Source organism: Benincasa hispida, chromosome 1 (genome assembly GCF_009727055.1).
Source record: "Benincasa hispida cultivar B227 chromosome 1, ASM972705v1, whole genome shotgun sequence".
Classification (NCBI taxonomy): domain Eukaryota; kingdom Viridiplantae; phylum Streptophyta; class Magnoliopsida; order Cucurbitales; family Cucurbitaceae; genus Benincasa; species Benincasa hispida.
Window position 1 is genome coordinate 19,886,312 of NC_052349.1, and position 18,658 is coordinate 19,904,969.

Consider the following 18,658-nt stretch of genomic DNA (forward strand, 5'->3'; position numbering starts at 1 on the left):
GACTATGGTTTATACATCTTGCAATTGTATATCTTTGTTTTCATCCCCCATTTGCAACTGTATATTAAATGATTTCTATAGACAAAGTGTGACTTAGCCATTTTTAGAGATATTTTTTAGGTGGTTTGGAGGACTAAAGTGAAGCTTAGCCACCTTTTAGTTTGTCGCTTAGGCTTAACCTTCAACAACTTTGTTTTTCTCTAAATACCCATATTTCTACCCAATAAACAAATGTGTGTAAAATTAACCTATTAAGTATAAAGCGAATATAACTCAACTCACAGTATTGGTCATGATTCTAATTTTTTATTCTATTGTACTGAAAAAAAAATAAATAAACAAGACTTAGAAATAGTTTGCTGCCACCTTTGCTTAGCTACAAAAATAAATTAAATGAATCTTTTTGGTCTTTAATCGTTCTTTATATTTTTCTATATCTTTGTATTGAAAGGTTGGGCTTTTTTTCTAGTCATTCTGTATAAATTCAGATTTTACAAACAAATTAAATATCATTCGTTTTCTTTAATAGTATAATAAGCTAAAAAAATAGACATTTTGAAATGAAAAAAACTTGTGCCGCCTATATAAAATGTGTCTATGGCATTTTAATTCTATTTTTTATTTTGTAAAAAAAAAAATGGGAGCATTAAATTAGGTACAAAATTATTGCCCTTCTGAAATTACTTACATACAGAAAGAAAGAATTCAAAGGTCAAACATCAAAATAGTAGTTAAACCTATTATGTACAAATTTCTTTTATTAAAATAATAACAAAATAACGAGAAGAAGAATTTCCATCAGATTCATACCAAAAAAAAAAAAAAAAAAAAAAAAACCCTCTAAGCAGAGAGTTTACAGAAAGGGGCAGTGGATTGAAGCAGCGAAAAAAAGGGAGCCTCTTGATGGTGGTGGCTATGTCTGATTACAGGGTCTTCTCTTGCAATCGGCGGCATTGGCTGTAGCGGCGGCGATGACGACCGTGGTGGCGAACTGTGGATATGGTAACTTTCCAGCACTTCTCTTCTCACATTTTCTTGCTCTTCAAATATTCTCTGTGCTCGCACCGCGGTCATGTAGAGGCCGGCGGCAAGGAACACCGTGGCCAATTGGAAAACTCCGGCTGCTGAAAACAAACCTTCTTTGATCACCAAGCAGCTTTCTTTTGGACTTGACCAGTTGTTAAGATGCCCCGACTCCACACTCAATCCTATTAACAACAAAATTTCTCCCACTGCAAAACTTATCCTGTCATTGTAAACCACCCATTACATTTACACCCAATTTTCAAAATATTAAGTCGAGTCTCTTCCTAATAGGTTGTGGCAATAATATAATAATATTCCTCTTGAAATCAATATTCATTCAGGAGAAAAGGACATTACAGGACTTCAAACACTAATCCTCCTATTTCCTATTTTGATGCCGCACCTCGAATCAATATTAATCTCATAATCTTTATAAAATTTACGAGTTATTTCTAACATCGGCAATTGGTTGTGGGATTCAGAGCTCAAATGGACGATTGTACAAAAAAAAATGACAAAAATGGTTGATGCAAAGAGGTAGTAAAAATACATGGGTGCATCTAGACTCTACTCATCTTTGTATAGCCTGTTAAAGTATTCAACCACAAGTTATCACGTACAAAACTTATCTTTTTAAAAAATAATTTTTTTAAAATATTTTTTTCTCTCTGTGATTGAAGTGGATGACGGGCAGTCTGGGTTGCATCTTGTTATTCATTTTGAGGAAGCATATTAAGTATCCAACAATGGAAAGATAGGATTATAGATACATGACCACTCATCTCATTATTGTTAGTTTTAAAATGGAACCACATGTTATTTATACTACAATCAATTCACAAAGTTAAGAGAGGGTCGGAGTTATCGTAAATTTGATTATGGTTTATTTAATCTTTTACAAGTATAATGTAAAACAAAACTTACAAGATTCAAGTTGAAAATTGGAGAGTTTGAGGAAAGTAAATTAAGGAAAAAAATGAAAAAAAAAAGGGGTAATTAGTTGTTGATTATTTACCATGTCGAAACGAAGAAGAAAGCAGCTTGAAAGGTTAGAGATTTGGAGGTGGCAAAAGAAGGATCCCAAGCAATGAGAGCAGGAGGCGGTGACTTACTCACTGCAATCAACACATACAAATGTTGCACCACCATCATCACCGCCATCCCCAGAAATGCGCTCGCCGTGCACAGCAGCGGTGTCTTCCCGCTGCCACTGTACGAGCATCTCTTTCCTCCATTCTTATTATTTTCATCCACACCCATCCATATCACCTACGAACAAAAAAGTAACTGCTAGGAATGCGAACAATATCCTACAATTATTAGAATACAGAAACTATATACCTCTAGGATCTTAATATTTCTGCACTATAATTAGTTGCAAAACTAACTAGCTCGATTTATATATTGATAAAACTAAACAAAGCTTCTCTTAAATTTTAAGAGAGAGTTTGTTGAATATGAGAGGTTGCCACAATCGGGCCTACCTTCTAATAACAAAAGTTAGATATAAACTTGTACTATCTACTTCGAACTTTGAGATTTTGATTCCCACCTTACCATTTTTTGTAAAAAATTATATATTCTTACCTAATTGTTTGATATACCTTTAAAAATATAGTTTTAAAATGTCTTGCACGAACATCATCAATCATCAAATAGTCAAAAAGCACAAAATCACAGCTTCAAGCAAAATTACATCAGTTTAGACTCGAAATAGACAATACATACACAAAAATGATGACATATATTTACACACATCCTAATACATATAGACACAAGGTGTACTAGATTACTCTATCATTTGAAATTAAAGTTTAAAGTTTAAAGTGGACAATATCATATCGAAAAACGAAAGGTTTCGTTAAAAGGGTTGATGCATTTCGTACCTGAGAACGAGTGGACTCAGCAATGAGGCAAAGAATGAAGCAACATAGGCCACAAATGACGGTCAAAATCATAAGAAAAGTCCCCATTTTGCTGCCTAATTCAGAGCTCCTTGGACTCGGGAGAAGATCTTGATGTGTCACTGCCATATTTTTTCTTCTTCTTCCCATAAAGATGTTGGTTTGTTTTGACCAAAATGGCAGTTTGTGTTTTTAAAAACATTATATTACTAAGAAAAAAAGAGAGAAAGAAGAGATAGAACACAAGAACACGCAGAGAATTGAAATACAGAATTGCTTCCACCAAAGGTTGCTTAAAAGCTACAAGATTCTTTAATCCCATTTAAGCTTCTTTGTAAAGAATTCACATACAAACGATTCTTAATCTTAAATTCCTCGTGAAGGAAGGAAGAAAACAAAAGTAAAAACTGTGAATGTTTTTTCTCTCTCACAAAAGTAGAAGCTTTAATTTGGTGATACATATATATTGCTTAATTTTTTTTAAAAGGTCTTTCGGGAAACCATCGATCGTAAATTTTTAGAAAGTTTAAAAAAAAAAAAAAAGTTGACCTTCTTTATTACTTTACAAATTGCTTTTTGATTAATGAGTATTTTTATTCTTATTTAATGCAACCACAAGATTGGAATATGATTATTAGAAGCAGTCGCTATTATTGTAGATATTCCTCTATTAAAATGAAGGAGAAAAAAGAAATAGAATTTCCACAAGAAAATCCTTTTCTAAGCGGAAACAAAACCCTATATTTTGAATTTTGGATTTTGGTTATGAGTTTAAGTATTTTTTTTTCTTAAAAAAAAGACAGAAACATTTAGAGAAAAAAAAAAATTGATCCCAAAGTTTTGAGTCCACTGCCTGTCTAGTTTTGGTTTGCTTGATATATAACTTTCAAAATGTCCACATTTTTAGTTTTTAAGTTTTGAGTTTGTTTTTAATTTATTTCTTAAGTTTCAAAATGTTACAATTCTATCCTTAACATATTAGATTTTTATTTCAATTTGATTCATAAATTTCAAAATTTACACTTTTGATCTTGATTTTTACTAAACACTAACTTTTAGCCTTTAACATTAATATTTATTAATTGATTTAAAATAATTATGAATTTAGATTTTAAATTTAATTTGAAGAAGAATAAAAGGTAGTGAAACTTAATTAATTATTATCTTTTTAATTCTTTTAAATTAATTAATCTACATTAACACTAAAAATGAAAAATGAATATTTAGTGAAAATCGAGGTTAATTGAATAGTATCAATCTTGAAACATAAGAACCAAATTGAAACAATAACACAAATCTCAAGAGTAAAATTGTAATATTTTGAAACTTAGAAACTAAATTGAAATCAAACTCAAAACTCAACCGTTAAAAAATATAACATTTTGAAACTTATAAACTAAATGGAATGTAGACTCAAAAACATATAGACCAAAATGTAATTTTTATATAAGAAAAAGAAAAAGAAACAAAGTAACCAACATAATTTTCAAAAAAAAAAAAAAAAATAGTTATGGACTACTAAAACATTCCGATTTTCTCTTTTGTTCTTTTTTTCCCACCAAACTAATCAAATTATATTCCAAACCAAAAAACAAATAGAATTAATTAGATTTTAGGTTTGGATTTGCTTAATGGAATCTTATGTTCCTTAACTTGTAAGAAGAGAACAAACTAAATAAAGATTCCACAAACAAATATTTTTAGAAGGTAAGGGTAATGCTTCTTCATCTTCTTCATCTTAACCAACTGCCAAAAACACCTAATAACAAAAATGAACTCTGAGAATCCAAATTCCAGAGCTTTTGATCCGGCCGCCACGACCGGTGGAAATCAACCGACAAAGGCGGAGAAAAACCCGGCCAACTCAAAAGCCGCTGGCAGCTCCAATGTGGGGAAGGCTTTGGCAGAGAGAGCAGTTTATGGATCCCAAAAGCGGCGGACAGGAAGAAGAAGAAGAAACCTCATCTATGAGAATGGCATTCGGCTGCTGCCTAGTAGACTCAGCAAAGTTTCTTTAGCTGATCATAATTCCTCACCCTCCGATTAATATTTGTTAATTGTTTGTCATTAGTTAATTAATTGATTAATTTGAGAGTTTGTATAGTATATATATATATGTGTGTGTGATATGTTTGTATAAACATTACTTTATGTTTTTCTATAGCTCTAATTTCCTCTTTTTCAATGTTATTATGTTAATCAAGAACATAATTAATGCATTTTTTCAAGCACAAATATGATATTTAATGGAGAGGAAAAGAGAAAGTTTGGACAACATCGATATATATAAATGTTGATAATCCGACGATCCACAATCTCTAAATAACAAGATGTCCTCAGAAACCAATTACACGAATCTACCTTTGCATTTAAAAAATAAAAACTTGGTGTTTGATCTAGCTCTTCCTAAAATTAAATACTACTTTTGAGTGTTAGGTAGATATGGTTTTTTTATTTACTTGGAAAAAACCAAAGTTTTCATAAATATAAGTTTCTTTTTGTTGCTTGTATTTATTGAATCTATGACATCCATATCACAATAGTCAACGACAACATTGACATCATTAGACGTGTCACGTGAGATAATAACACCATAATAAGATTTTATCTTCATTTATCCTAATTATGTTGGACTTATTAGACTCATTCTTGTACATAGTCATAGTGAGTAAGCTCACTCCATAAATTGAAAATAGAAAGTTTTCATATAAATGTAAGTAAATCGATCATTGTAAAGTGGAGTCTATGGAATACGATAAATGAAATACTAAGAAATCGTAATATTTGATTGATTTCTTCTCATCTTTCATTGTACATGATATGGTTATATGATAGCGACATCTACCTTGAAACAAAAGTGATCGACTTTAATTGATAAGGTGGAAAGAAAAAACATTGAAGAAGAACACACATGGAAACATGAGTTATACCCATTGGCCAAATGAGTGTATATATTGAATTAACAACTGATGATGGTGAAAACCAAACAAATTAATGTGAATAATGCCAAAAGAATCAAAGTTAATTAAAAAAGAGAAAAAAATGGAAAATATATGATAAGAAATTCAAATTTTAAAAATCTTATAGAATCCATGTATAACAAAATATGATATCTACACTAAAGATCCTAAGACTCAACAATCGAAATCTTCGAGTTGAAACAAGCACGAAACAATGGATAGATAATTCAAATCACTCTTCCTTAAAAATGGGTGAAAAAAATACACTAGGGGCAAAATTGATAAATACTAATTGCAACGTTATGCTAACGTCAATTTGACTAAAAATTAGAGGTATTTTATTTTGGCGTATGTTGGATTGGCCCAACTTTGGTTCGTTGGATATGAGATATTTGTAATACATTGTAAAATAAGAGAAAAAAATCTAAAATTATATCACTTGTTTGAAATATTTGTAAATATAGAACTGTTGACTTATCAACATCTAAATTTTTTCTAATTCTCAATTTCACCCTGCCTTGCCTTGTTACACAATTTCTTCTTCCATTTCTTTTTTTTATTATTATTATTTTCTTTCTTTTCTTTGGTTTTTGCTTCTTCTTTTATTTTTTTTTATTTTCTTTCCTTTATCTGGTTTTTGTTTCTTCTCTTTCTTTTTTTTTTTTTAAATTTATTTTCCTTCATTTCCTTCTTCTTTCCTTTTTTTTTAATTTTTTCTTTCTTTTATTCGATTTTTATTTTTTTTCATAAGAATTATGAGAATGAGTTTCGTACCCAAGACTTGAAGCCAATCATCAAATATTATTATTATAAAGAAATATTAAATATAAATAGTAAATGAAAATGGATTTGAAAGAAACTACTTTTTTTAGTCCACAAATTTGCACCATTTTAGAAACATTTCTTAAAGGTTTGAAATAAGAAACGAGAATAGTTATTAAACAAGTTTATTTCTTAAAAAAATGAGAAATGTGAATGATATCAACTAGGCCAATAAATTTTTTCTTTTTATAAGACTTTTAAGAGTATGATGTCTATCAAAAATAAATTTGAAAAGATGGCATAGATGGCACAAAATGAAGGGCCAAAATTGGAATATTTATGTATTTGTGTATCGTAAAATTTGTGTATTGATAATAATAATTAATTAGTGATTTTAGTGACAGAACTTAGATAGATATCAATCATATTCATGTATTAGTCAAATTTAGGTGGATATCGGTGGTAGAAGTCTATTATTGATAATCTTGATAAAATTCTCAATAATAGTCTTTGATAGCTTTGAGTGTCAGCCTTTCAAAATTGATAATCACTAATGAAAGTCTATCAGTAATAGTCATAATCTTTACTATCATTGATAGCTTAATCTCTGATGATTTTTTCAACAATTAATATCCAATTAAAGAACTTAGTGAATTTAATTAATAAAGTTGAATTTTGAACTAAAGTGTAAGTGAAATGCCTAGAAGTTATCACTAATAGCACATTAATCATGATAAAATTTTCTCAATAATAGCCACTCATAGCTTTGAGTGTTAGACTTTCAAAATTGGTAGTCACTAATGAAAGTTTATTAGTAATAGCCACTAATCTTTTCTATCATCGATAGCTTAATCTTAGATGATTTGTTTCAACAATTAATATCCACTTATGGAAGTCTATCATTGATAGCCAATTTAGTGAATTCAATTAATAAAATTGAAATCTTGAACTAAAGTGTAAGTGAAATGCCTAGAAGTTATCACTAATAACATGTTATCAGTGATAGAAGCTATCAACAATGGCGTGTTATTTGATGGTAAAAAGGAATGACAAAAATTATCTATGATAGCATGTTATCAATTAGAAGTCATCACTGATAACTACGATATAAGTGATAGCAGTTATACTGGTGATAAAACTTAGGTGATATCCATATATCGATGATATTAATAATATAAAAGTCAATTTCATTTGATGAAAGTCTATCATTGATAGCTACTGCTAAAAGTTATCGGTGATAGCCACTGATTGAAGCTATCAATGATAGTAATAACTATCAGTGATATTCATATATCGATGATATGACTTAGGTATATATCAATATAATGAGTAATATTAATGATATTTGTGATATGAGTTAGGTAAATATCAGAGATAGTCACTTATAGATCTTTTATTGATAGACTTCTATCACTTATATCTTTAAATGTTAATCTTTGAAAAATAATAGTTTCCTTTCAAAAGTTAATAATTACTTATAAAAGTCTATCATTGATATCCACTGATAACCTTAGGTGTTAATTTTTCAAGTTTGATTACAATTGATTAAAGTGTATCAATGATGGTCATTGAAAACTAATAGCAAATTGAAATGTGATATTTCAAGTGTTACTATTTTAAGGTTGTATTAATATTTCTCAAACTGAAAGTCATCATTGATAGTAGCTAATTAATGATAGCAACTGATAGTAGTTTTTATAGCTGCTATTAGTGAAAGCTTTCAATTAGAGAAAGCCAAAAGAAGAAGAAATGTTAGTCTGCATGTGGACTACTATAAAAACTACATTACTTGACACTTGAAACTTTTGAGTACTTTATGTTTTTATTAAAAAAAAAAATCAAGTTACATGTAAATTTGATGAAAAACGTCAAGAATAATGAAAAAAGCGGAGATTGATAGAATTTCTAGATCTTTTTCATTCCGTTTTTACTTGACGCTTTATAAACGTCAAATAATTTGCGGTTTATTTGTTTTAGGGTTTCATTTAAAAAAAAAAAAAAAAAAAAGCAGAGGTTGACAGAAATTTTTGGATTTTTTTCATTCCATTTTTACTTGACGCTTTATAAACGTCAAATAATTTGCGGTTTATTTGTTTTAGGGTTTCATTTAAAAAAAAAAAAAAAAAAAAGCAGAGGTTGACAGAAATTTTTGGATTTTTTTCATTCCATTTTTACTTGACGCTTTATAAACGTCAAGTAATTTGTGGTTTATTTATTCTAGGGTTTCATTTAAAGAAAGCAGAGGTTGGCAGAAATTTTTAGATTTTTTCATTCCAGTTTTACTTGACGCTATTTGTGGTTTATCTTTTTTAGGGTTTTTACATTAAAGAAATGAAAAATTAGGGGAGGCGCCCCCAAACCCCTGAAATCACACCAAAAACCTATCTCCGACTGTCTGTCTTCTTCTTTCTTTTCAGAATAAACGCATTATGTTCTTCTTCTTCTTCACTCTCTTTTTGGGGTTACAATAAAACCAATTCTAAAGCGACCCAATTTTGATACGAGCCATTTTTTGTTTTAAGTTTTTTAAGGGTAAGTTGAGTTTTTCTTTGTTTTGGGCAATGGAAATCTATTACAATCTTGAAGTGGATGTCAATAGTGAAGAGATCTTTATGGTGGATAAGGTAAATTTGTTGCTCCTTTTTCATCCTTTTGGTTCTTTTTCTCTGCATTTGTGAAATTTTGCATCATTTCTTATAGTTCTACTTTATCCCATTGATTCTATTCTTTCCAATTCCCTGTTTTTTTTTTTTTTTTTTTTTTCCTGGAGCATGTTTTCTGGTCAATTTTGTCATCCTTGTACTTCATTTTGCTTTAATTTTGTGATGATTTCTTCTGTTTATTGTTTCTTTTGGCTAATTCTGTAGAAAACTATAGTTTTATATAAATATGTTGATTGTGCCCAAATATAAAGCAGCTGGGGTAAGTTCTTCCTCTTCTTCTTCATTACTCCATGAAATCTCTGTAATTTATTCATTGTTGATTGCAGGTTTCACCAGTAATTAGAATTTTGACGAGATAATATTTAGGCCATACAATATTCTAAGTGCATTTCCTCATCTAGCACAAATTAAAGGCAATGAAAAATGGAATTGAACTATGAATTTGGATATTTCCTCATCTGGCACGAATTAAAGGCAATGATAAATGGAATTGAACTATGAATTTGGATTATAGTTTTTTCCCCCTTATTTTCTTCTTTAGAGATGATCATCGATTTTTAAGATGACAATTGATGATGTTTTATTTACTGTTATGTACTAATTGGTTTGGAAAAAGAAAGTCCAAAATGGAAGATGCTTACACAAAATTGTGAATCCAAACTTGCATTTGCTTTTTCCTTAAGTTTTTAGGACTTTTTAGGTTGCGATGTTTATTTATAAATTCTTTCAATCTATATGTTGTGGTTTTTGGTATGTTATTTTAGTATATGTAGGTGCTAAAAGCAACAAGTTCAAGATGAGCTACATTATTCTTGTGGAGGCAAGAGCATAGTGAGCGAGATTTGATTATGACTACTTCAACAAAATACCTCAAGGTGTCCTAAAGGTGTTCAACGAAAGGCCTATGTGACAATCAAAGGGACAACAATATCTTGTTCTTGTTGGGGAACTTTGTTGGGTTTTATGTCCTAAAACTCATAGTTAGTAAAATGATAAACATTTTCTATAATGAATAAACTTATTATTGATTTTATAAATTGTATGAAACTCTAAATCCAATAAACTAAGACTCATGACTATTACATGAGTACTTGAACTTTATGTGGAGACATAAGAGTGAATCAGGTTCGAGCAAATAGTCAAAATGATCTATAGTACATGAATAAGATTGGGTACCTTATTCTGGTAACACTATTGGATGCGACCTACTATGTAGTTGTTACAAAGAGTTGTAAAGTGCTACATACGATGTGATCCTAATTTATACATGTTATGACATGAAAAGTGGGGGCATCCTATGCAATTAATTTGCATAAGATCAGACCAAGAAATAAGTCACTCTTACTTTATAACATTGTTTACTGTATAAGACTGACTTCACTTAGATGACCTAGGTAACTCGATCTTAATCTTGAGCTAACTATGAACTCCTATTTATTCGGGACTACCCTAGATTTTCATAGGTGAGGGTTGGCTCAACAGTGCCGGCTCGATAAGACTCTCATTTCAGGGGTAAGACCTAATAGATAGCTAGGGACATAGGGTACAAGACAGAGTTCACACCTATCCGATTTAGGGATATAAGAAAGGTTGTTCTCTCAAGTACTGAATCCAGGTCTTGAACAAGGGGCCCACTCTCTTACTGAGCTAAGAAAGTTTGGTTTAGTGATTGAATCACAAATCAGTTGTTCATTAGAGGATCAGTAAAAACTTGAGGAATAAGATGTAATCTCAGGAGTAAAACAGATATTTGACCCAGTTGTTATTACGAACAACCTATGAATGATCGACTTGCTAATTATGGTTAAATCATGTGGACATAATATATCTACAGTGAGGGGAGTCAACTATGGCCTTTAGTGGCGTGACCTATTAGCTAATGAATGGGAATTATTTTGGTGTAATGAGTTTAGTTAATTAATCTCAGATCATTGGAGTCCATGATTTGATGGTCCGCGAGGTCCATACTAGCTCGTAATGGACTAGCTCTAGAATAGCGTGATAAGTTAATTTGAAACGTTCAAATTAGAATTAAGAGAATTAGTAATTATATGAGATATTAAGCGATCGTGTACCTCTTCTCAACACAAGGCGACGGTGTTAGACGATTGCCTTCAATGCTACATGATCGACCTTAGCAAGACTTTGAGGATGGACCGAGAGCAACTGGTTCGATCGGTTTTCTTAAGGTCCAATCTGATTTAGTCTTAAAGGATTTTTGGCTTGTCCGGTTCAGACTTTGTTGGTCTGATTCAGACTCATCCAGTCCGATTCAAGACGCTTGGGTTTGGTTTGGAGCGGTTCAAAATGGTTTTGAAGCTATTTGTAATAGTTAGGTTTCTGTTTGCTTGTTTATGCCAAAACTAAAATCATATCAGTCTGTGTTTAATTATTTATGCATTTGATGTATGTTATAATTAAATAAATCTTGTATGTGCATACAGTATGCCATTTAGATTTAAAATCCCACCATAGGAAGCATATTACATGCATTGAAAGTATGTTATAATTTGTTATAATATATTATATGCATGTTACGGTTTCTTGTATTTAATATAAGTGTTATATTAAATATTGAATGCCCTTATGTATGTTATGGATGTTTAGCATGTCTAAAGTTTTATAAGTTGTTATAAAATTGGGTTAGACATTTAAAATCCATAAACAACAGTTGCATGCTCACGTAGGAGGACCACCTGTTTTAATAGTTAAAACTTATAAAACTCAGGTTACAAACTCAACTAATATATAATCCTGTCTAAGGCTAGAGGTACTTAAGTTGAAGGTTCACGGAACACCTCCTACCTGGAGATTATGGCCGAATTATTGAGTGTTGGTAACTGGTTTTATAAGCATACGTGACTGATGTGAGTAAATAAAATGGTTTATCACCTAGACATCATAGGTTAAAATCCAATTATAAGAGTTATACTTGGATAAACCACATAGACTTAGGGTTGTTTTATTAGCTGAAAAGAACCTAAGTATAAATCTACCCAATAGAACACTTCAATGGAAATTTAATAACTTCTATATGATAGAGTTATTAGAAAACTTCAGTGAGAGATTAATAATATATACGATACGTTATTTTTAGCTCTCACGTCTCTAAGAGTTCACTATCCAGATTTAAGTGGTACTTCGTGTCACCCTGGAAGTGACCTCTATTCAGAAAGTATTTTTTAGCTTAAATCTAGATTACGGTGAATAAGGGGAAACTTTTCAAAAATAAGTCTATTATTCGATATATAGATGTCTCCCTATAGTTTACACCGTGAGATTCATATGACGCTTCATGTCACCCTGGAAGTGACCTTCATTCGGAAAGTGTTTTGTATAAGTCAATATCAAGGTAAATGGAGGAAGTAGTTCATAGTAAGTGGGTAAAGGATATGTGTCAATATATCTTACGGTCTCTTCCATTAGTTTGAATCATGAGATTCCTATGTTGCGCCTGCTGGTTTGCTTTAGGCGGCCCTTTGCTAGTCGTTTAGTGACGGCTATCCCCACAGAGGGTTGTAACATAGGATTCGAAACAACCCAAGCTTCAGTAAAATGAATAGGGTTTTATAGTTCTGTCTTGGATATTGTCTTCTATTTCAGAGGCAAATTCATACCGTCCTATAATGGCGGGTCATACTTACAAGAATTACTAAATTGTTAGTAAAGATCTTGATCGAAAACGATAACTAAACGACTATAGGAATAAGAGTTATTCCAGAGTTAGTGTTTGGTCAAAATTGTTTGCTTTAGTGAAAGAGTATTTGACTGCCCCTCAGTAGCACATATTCTGACTCACTAAAGTATCATTGCAAATAAATAATGGTTATGTTTGCTAAAACTTGATTTTGGATTTAGTTACAATTTGCTAATTAAAATTTGTTTCAATTTTATCAGCATGTCAAATTCTTCTAGAAAACTCACTTCTGATTTAAATAACAGTAAAATCAGATCAACAAACAAATTATTAGTGGTTGATTGCACCAAAAGAGTTTTAACAGAGGATTGTCCTCTATCTCCCAACTCATTTGAAATTTTGAATTATGTAGATGAGAGTGCAGAATTCAAACAACAAGATAAATATGATTTACTTGTTATCGAAGCATATTTAGTAGAAAATGATAAAATCTGGATAATTGATTCAGGTGCCGCTAATCATGTTTGTACTATCTCACAGGAAACAAGTTCCTGAAAACAGTTGATAGAAGGTAAAACAATCTTTAAAGTGGGGTCGAGGAGATTGTTTCAGCTAAAGCAATGAGAGATATGAAGTATTTATAGGAAATAAGTACATTTATTTGAAAAATGTATATTATATTCCTTCTTCGAAAAGGAATCTAATATCCATCTCTTGTTTGCTAGAACAAAATTATAAAATTTATTTCGAAAATGATGAAGTGTTTGTCAATATAGGAAGTAAACAGATTTACTCAGCAAAATTTGAAAATAACTTGTATATGTTAAAACCGATTGAGGTCAAAGCTGTATTGAACATAGAGATGTTTAAAGCTACTGGGACTCATCATAAGAAAAGGAAGATTTCTCCGAATGCCTATATTTGGCAGTTGAGACCCAGTCATATAAATCTCAACAGGATTGAGAGATTGGTTAAGAGCGGTCATCTAAATAAGTTAGAAGATTGTTCATTACCAGCATATGAGTCTTGTCTTGAGGGTAAAATGACAAAAAGATCTTTTTCTGGAAAAGGTCTTAGAACCAAATAACCCCTAGAGCTGATTCACTTAGATCTTTGTGGGCCTCTAAATGTTAGAGCAATAGAAGGTTATGAATATTTCATCAGTTTTATAGATGATTATTCCATGTATGGGTATGTTTACCTAATGCACCAAAAGTCTGAAACTTTTGAAAACTTCAAAGAGTATAAGGTTGAGGTTGAAAACCAATTAGGTAAAAACATTAAAACGCTTCGATCAGGTCGAGGTGGTGAGTATATGGACATGGAATTTCAAAACTATTTGATAGAACATGGAATTCAGTCTCAACTCATAACTTCTGGCATACCTCAGCAAAATGGTGTGCCTGAAAAGAGAAATAGAACCTTGTTGGATATGGTTCGTTCCATGATGAGTTACGCTTAGTTACCAAATTCTTTTTGGGGACATGTAGTGGGGACTACGGTGTATATTTTGAACATGGTTCCCTCGAAAAGTATTTTTGAAACACCTTACGAGTTTTGGAGATGACGTAAAGGAAATTTATATCATTTCAAGATTTGGGGTTGTCCAGCACATGTGTTGGTGCATAATCCTAAAAAAGTTGGAACACCGTTCAAAAGTACGGCTATATGTAGGCTACCCAAAAGAAACAAAAGGTGGTTTCTTTTAAGATCCTCAGGAAGATAAGGTATTTGTATCGATAAATACAACCTTCCTGGAGGAAGACTATGTAAAGAATCATCAACCTCGTAGTAAGCTAGTAATAGAAGAAATGTCCAGAGAAACGACAAATGTATCAACAAGAATTGTTGATAGAGCAGGTCCTTCAACAAGAGTTTTCGATAGAGCGGGTCCATCAACAAGAGTTGTTGATGAAACCTGGACTCCACATCCTTTCCAAGAGTTGAGAATGTCTCGTCATAGTGGAAGGGTTGTGCAACAGCCTGACCAGTACATGGGTTTAATTGAAGCTCAAGTCATCATACCAGATGATGGTTTAGAGAATCCATTGTCTTTCAACCAAGCAATGAATGATGTGAATAAAGACCAATGGATTAAAGACATGGACCTTGAAATGGAATTTATGTATTTCAATTCTGTCTGGGATCTTGTAGATCAACCTGAAGGGGTAAAACCCATCGGTTGCAAATGGATCTACAAGAGAAAATGAGACCAAGCTGGTAAAGTACAGACCTTTAAAGTTAGACTTGTGGCAAAAGGGTTTACTCAAAGAGATGGGGTAGATTATGAAGAAACTTTCTCTTCAGTTGCCATGATAAAATCTATTAGAATACTCTTGTCCATAGCCACATTTTATGATTATGAAATATGGCAAATGGATGTCAAGACAACTTTTCTGAATAGTTATCTTGAATAGAGTATCTATATGTCTCAACCAGAAGGGTTTATACAGTAGGGTCAAGAGCAAAAGGTTTGCAAACTTAATCGATCCATTTATGGATTAAAACAAGCTTCTAGATCCTGGAATATGAGATTTGACATTGTGATCAAATCTTATGGCTTTGAACAAAATGTTGACGAACCCTGTGTATACAAGAAAATCGTTAACAAAACTGTCGCTTTTCTGATATTGTATGTTGATGATATTCTACTCATTAGAAATGAGGTAGAATATCTAGCTGACGTTAAGAGATGGTTGGCTTCACAATTTGAAATGAAAGATTTAGGAGAAGCATAGAAAGTTCTTAACATATCTGAAAGTAGTTCCAAATATGCACCTACCTGTCACTCTCTATTGTGACAACAGTGGAGCAGTTGAAAATTCAAAGGAACCACGAAGCCATAAAAGAGGAAAGCATATCGAGCGAAAGTACCATCTCATCAGGGAGATTGTACACAGAGGAGACGTAATCGTCACCCAGATTGCTTCCCAAGATAGTTTATTCATTTACAAAGACCCTTTCGGCTAAAGTGTTCGAGGGTCACCTAGTAGGACTAGGACAACGAGTTTTATATCACTAGGGCAAGTGGAAAAATTTATGGGTATTGTAATGCCCTAGTTTATTGTATTTGTACATTTTATTCTCTCCATGTAAACTCAACATTGTATATATTTTTATATATTGATCCACTGGAGTTTTAGTCCAAGTTGGAGTATTGTTGAGTTTTATGTCCTAAAACTCGCAATTTGTAAAATAATAAACATTTTCTATAATCAATAAACTTATTATTGATTTCATAAATTGTATGAAACTCTAAATCCAATAAACTAAGACCCATGACTATTACATGAGTACTTGAGCTTTATGTGGAGACATAAGAGCGAATCAGGTTCGAGTAAATACTCAAAATGATCTATAGTACATGAATAAGGTTGGGTACCTTATTCTGGTAACACAATTGGATGCAGCCTACTCTATAGTTATTACAAAGACTTGTAAAGTGCTACATACGATGTAATCCTAATTCGTACATGTTATGACATAAGGAGTGGGGGCGTCCTATGCAATAAGTTTGCATAAGATCGGACCAAGAAATAAGTCACTCTTAATTTATAACGTTGTTTACTGTATAAGACAAATTATTTCACCTAGATGATCTAGGTAACTCAATCTTAATCCTGAGCTAACTATGAACTCCTGTTTATTCGGAATTACCCTTAGATTTGCATAGGTGAGAGTTGGCTCAACAACGCCGGTTCAATAAAAATCCCAGTTCAGGGGTAAGACCTAATAAATAGTTGGGGACATAGGGTGTAAGACGGAGTTCACACCTACCCGATTTAGCGATAGGAGAAAGGTTCTTCTCTCAAATACTGAATCCAGGTCTTGAACAAGGGGTCCCACCTTCTCACTGGGTTGAGAGAGTTCGGTTTAGTGATTGGATCACAAACCAGTTGTTCATTAGAGAATCAGTAGGAACTTGAGGAATAAGACGTAATCTCGAGGATCAAACAGATATTTGATCCAGCTGTTATTATGAACAACTTGTGAAGGGTCGACTTGCTGATTATGGGTAAATCATGTGGGCATAATATATCTACAGTGAGGGGAGTGCAACTATGGGCTTTAGTGGAGTGACCCATTAGTTAACAAATGTAGATTATTTTGGTCTAATGAGTTTAATCAATTAATCTCGGATCGTTGGAGCCCATGATCTGTAGATCCACGAGGTCCCCCAACTAGCTTGTAATCGACTACCTTTAGAATAGCGTCATAAGTTAATTTGAAACGTTCAAATTAGAAATAAGGGAATTAGTAATTATATGAGATATAATTATGTGTTTAATTTGAGAATTAAATGGAATAGGAGAATTTATATTTAAATATGATTTAAATATATAAAGATGGATGTGTTAAAATTAATTTAATATTTGATATTAATTAAGTTTTATTTAAAAATTTATTTATGAAATTAATTTTATTTTTTAGTTTTTAAAATCAAAATGGATTTCGGAAATATCAAATTTTGATTTTGAGATAAAATTGAAAAATTGAAAAAAATAAAACACAAATGCAAAAACATGGTTTTCCATTATCCATCTTCTACTTGCTCACACAAAAGCCATCACCATTGCCTTGTGTTACTCCAAGCATGAGTTGCAACTTATGCAACTCTCTCCCTTGCATGTTGATCTGCAATATATTGAAGAGTTTGGAGTTAATTTCGGGCAAGCAATCAAGAGATAATTTCAGAGAAAATTCGTGCTGAAGAAAGGGTTCTTCAACAAGATTGCTACTGTGAGTTATTCTCCTTAATCCCTTTATCAAGCTTGTTTTGAGTCCCACAACTCAATTTAGAGCACCAAGCGAATAGTGGGGAAGATCTTGAGGTGGTCTATAACAAGATTTGGAGAAGATTGCAGTTGGAGATTGAGCTTTGAAGAGGTTCTACAAAGATACGTCATGAAACTCACTTGTTTTCTGCAAAAGCATGCTTTATATTTTGCCAAAATTAATGAATTAGAGTGCTTAAATGATTCTTATTGCTTTCGTTGTTGCTGATACATTCCTACAAACTTGTCTAGTGAGGTTAGTAGTACCAAACAACTCCATTTTAAACCCTTTTTTTTTTATTTTGTTTCGATTGGTTATAGTTAAAATTTTAGAATAGATAATTTTTTTATTTGTGGACTAAGTGCATTTAATTCCAGAACTAGAAAAAACTATAGCTAAAAGGGATATCTTTTGTTTTTCGATTTCAAGAAGTTGAGGATAATACTCGATGAGGCTTTGACTTTGGAGTTACAGTATTGTGGTGCTTGGAGGATGGTGCAGTCTCTTTTTCTTATTATTACTTATGCTATGTGTCTCATGATTAAGGATCATAACTCGTTTTCTGTTAGCAAGTGTACTATGTCCAAATGAGTTTTATTCACTTGTTGGGAGAGATAGTTTGTAATGTTTGAATTATTCATGAGGTTGTTAGTGTTGTAATATTGAAAGTATTAATATAGAATTGTAATTTTGGAATTATTCATATAAATGGTAGTTTAATAACGTTGTAGACATAAAATTGTGAATATTGTGTATGTGGCTACATAGGAATGCCCAAAACTCTTTTTTGTGTAAATGTTTTGTTCATACCCATTATAGGTCATATACTTCAAAGAAACGTGTGGTGGGGGATATAATTTTAGTCTTATAATTTTTGGAATATATAGCACTTATGAATTGGTCTTGTAATTTTGGAATTATCATATATTG

At 31.7% G+C, this 18,658-nt stretch overlaps 1 protein-coding gene across 1 annotated transcript; it reads right to left on the minus strand.

Annotated features, from left to right (window-relative positions):
* Window positions 1-825: 825 nt before the first annotated feature.
* On the minus strand, window positions 826-3,188 carry LOC120089763. Its single transcript, XM_039047156.1, has 3 exons — window positions 2,913-3,188; window positions 2,042-2,295; window positions 826-1,246 (listed from the first exon to the last, which is right to left on the minus strand). The coding sequence occupies exons 1-3, from the start codon at window positions 3,078-3,080 to the stop codon at window positions 841-843; spliced, it is 828 nt and encodes a 275-aa protein (XP_038903084.1). The 5' UTR covers window positions 3,081-3,188; the 3' UTR covers window positions 826-840.
* Window positions 3,189-18,658: the final 15,470 nt, after the last annotated feature.

Coding starts and splice junctions, on each gene's coding strand:
- LOC120089763 (XM_039047156.1), bottom strand. CDS start 3,080: ATGGGAAGAAGAAGAAAAAATATGGCAGTGACACATCAAGATCTTCTC. Junction 2,296..2,912: donor CTGAGTCCACTCGTTCTCAG/GTACGAAATGCA, acceptor TTTTGTTCGTAG/GTGATATGGATGGGTGTGGA. Junction 1,247..2,041: donor TTCTTCTTCGTTTCGACATG/GTAAATAATCAA, acceptor TTACAATGACAG/GATAAGTTTTGCAGTGGGAG.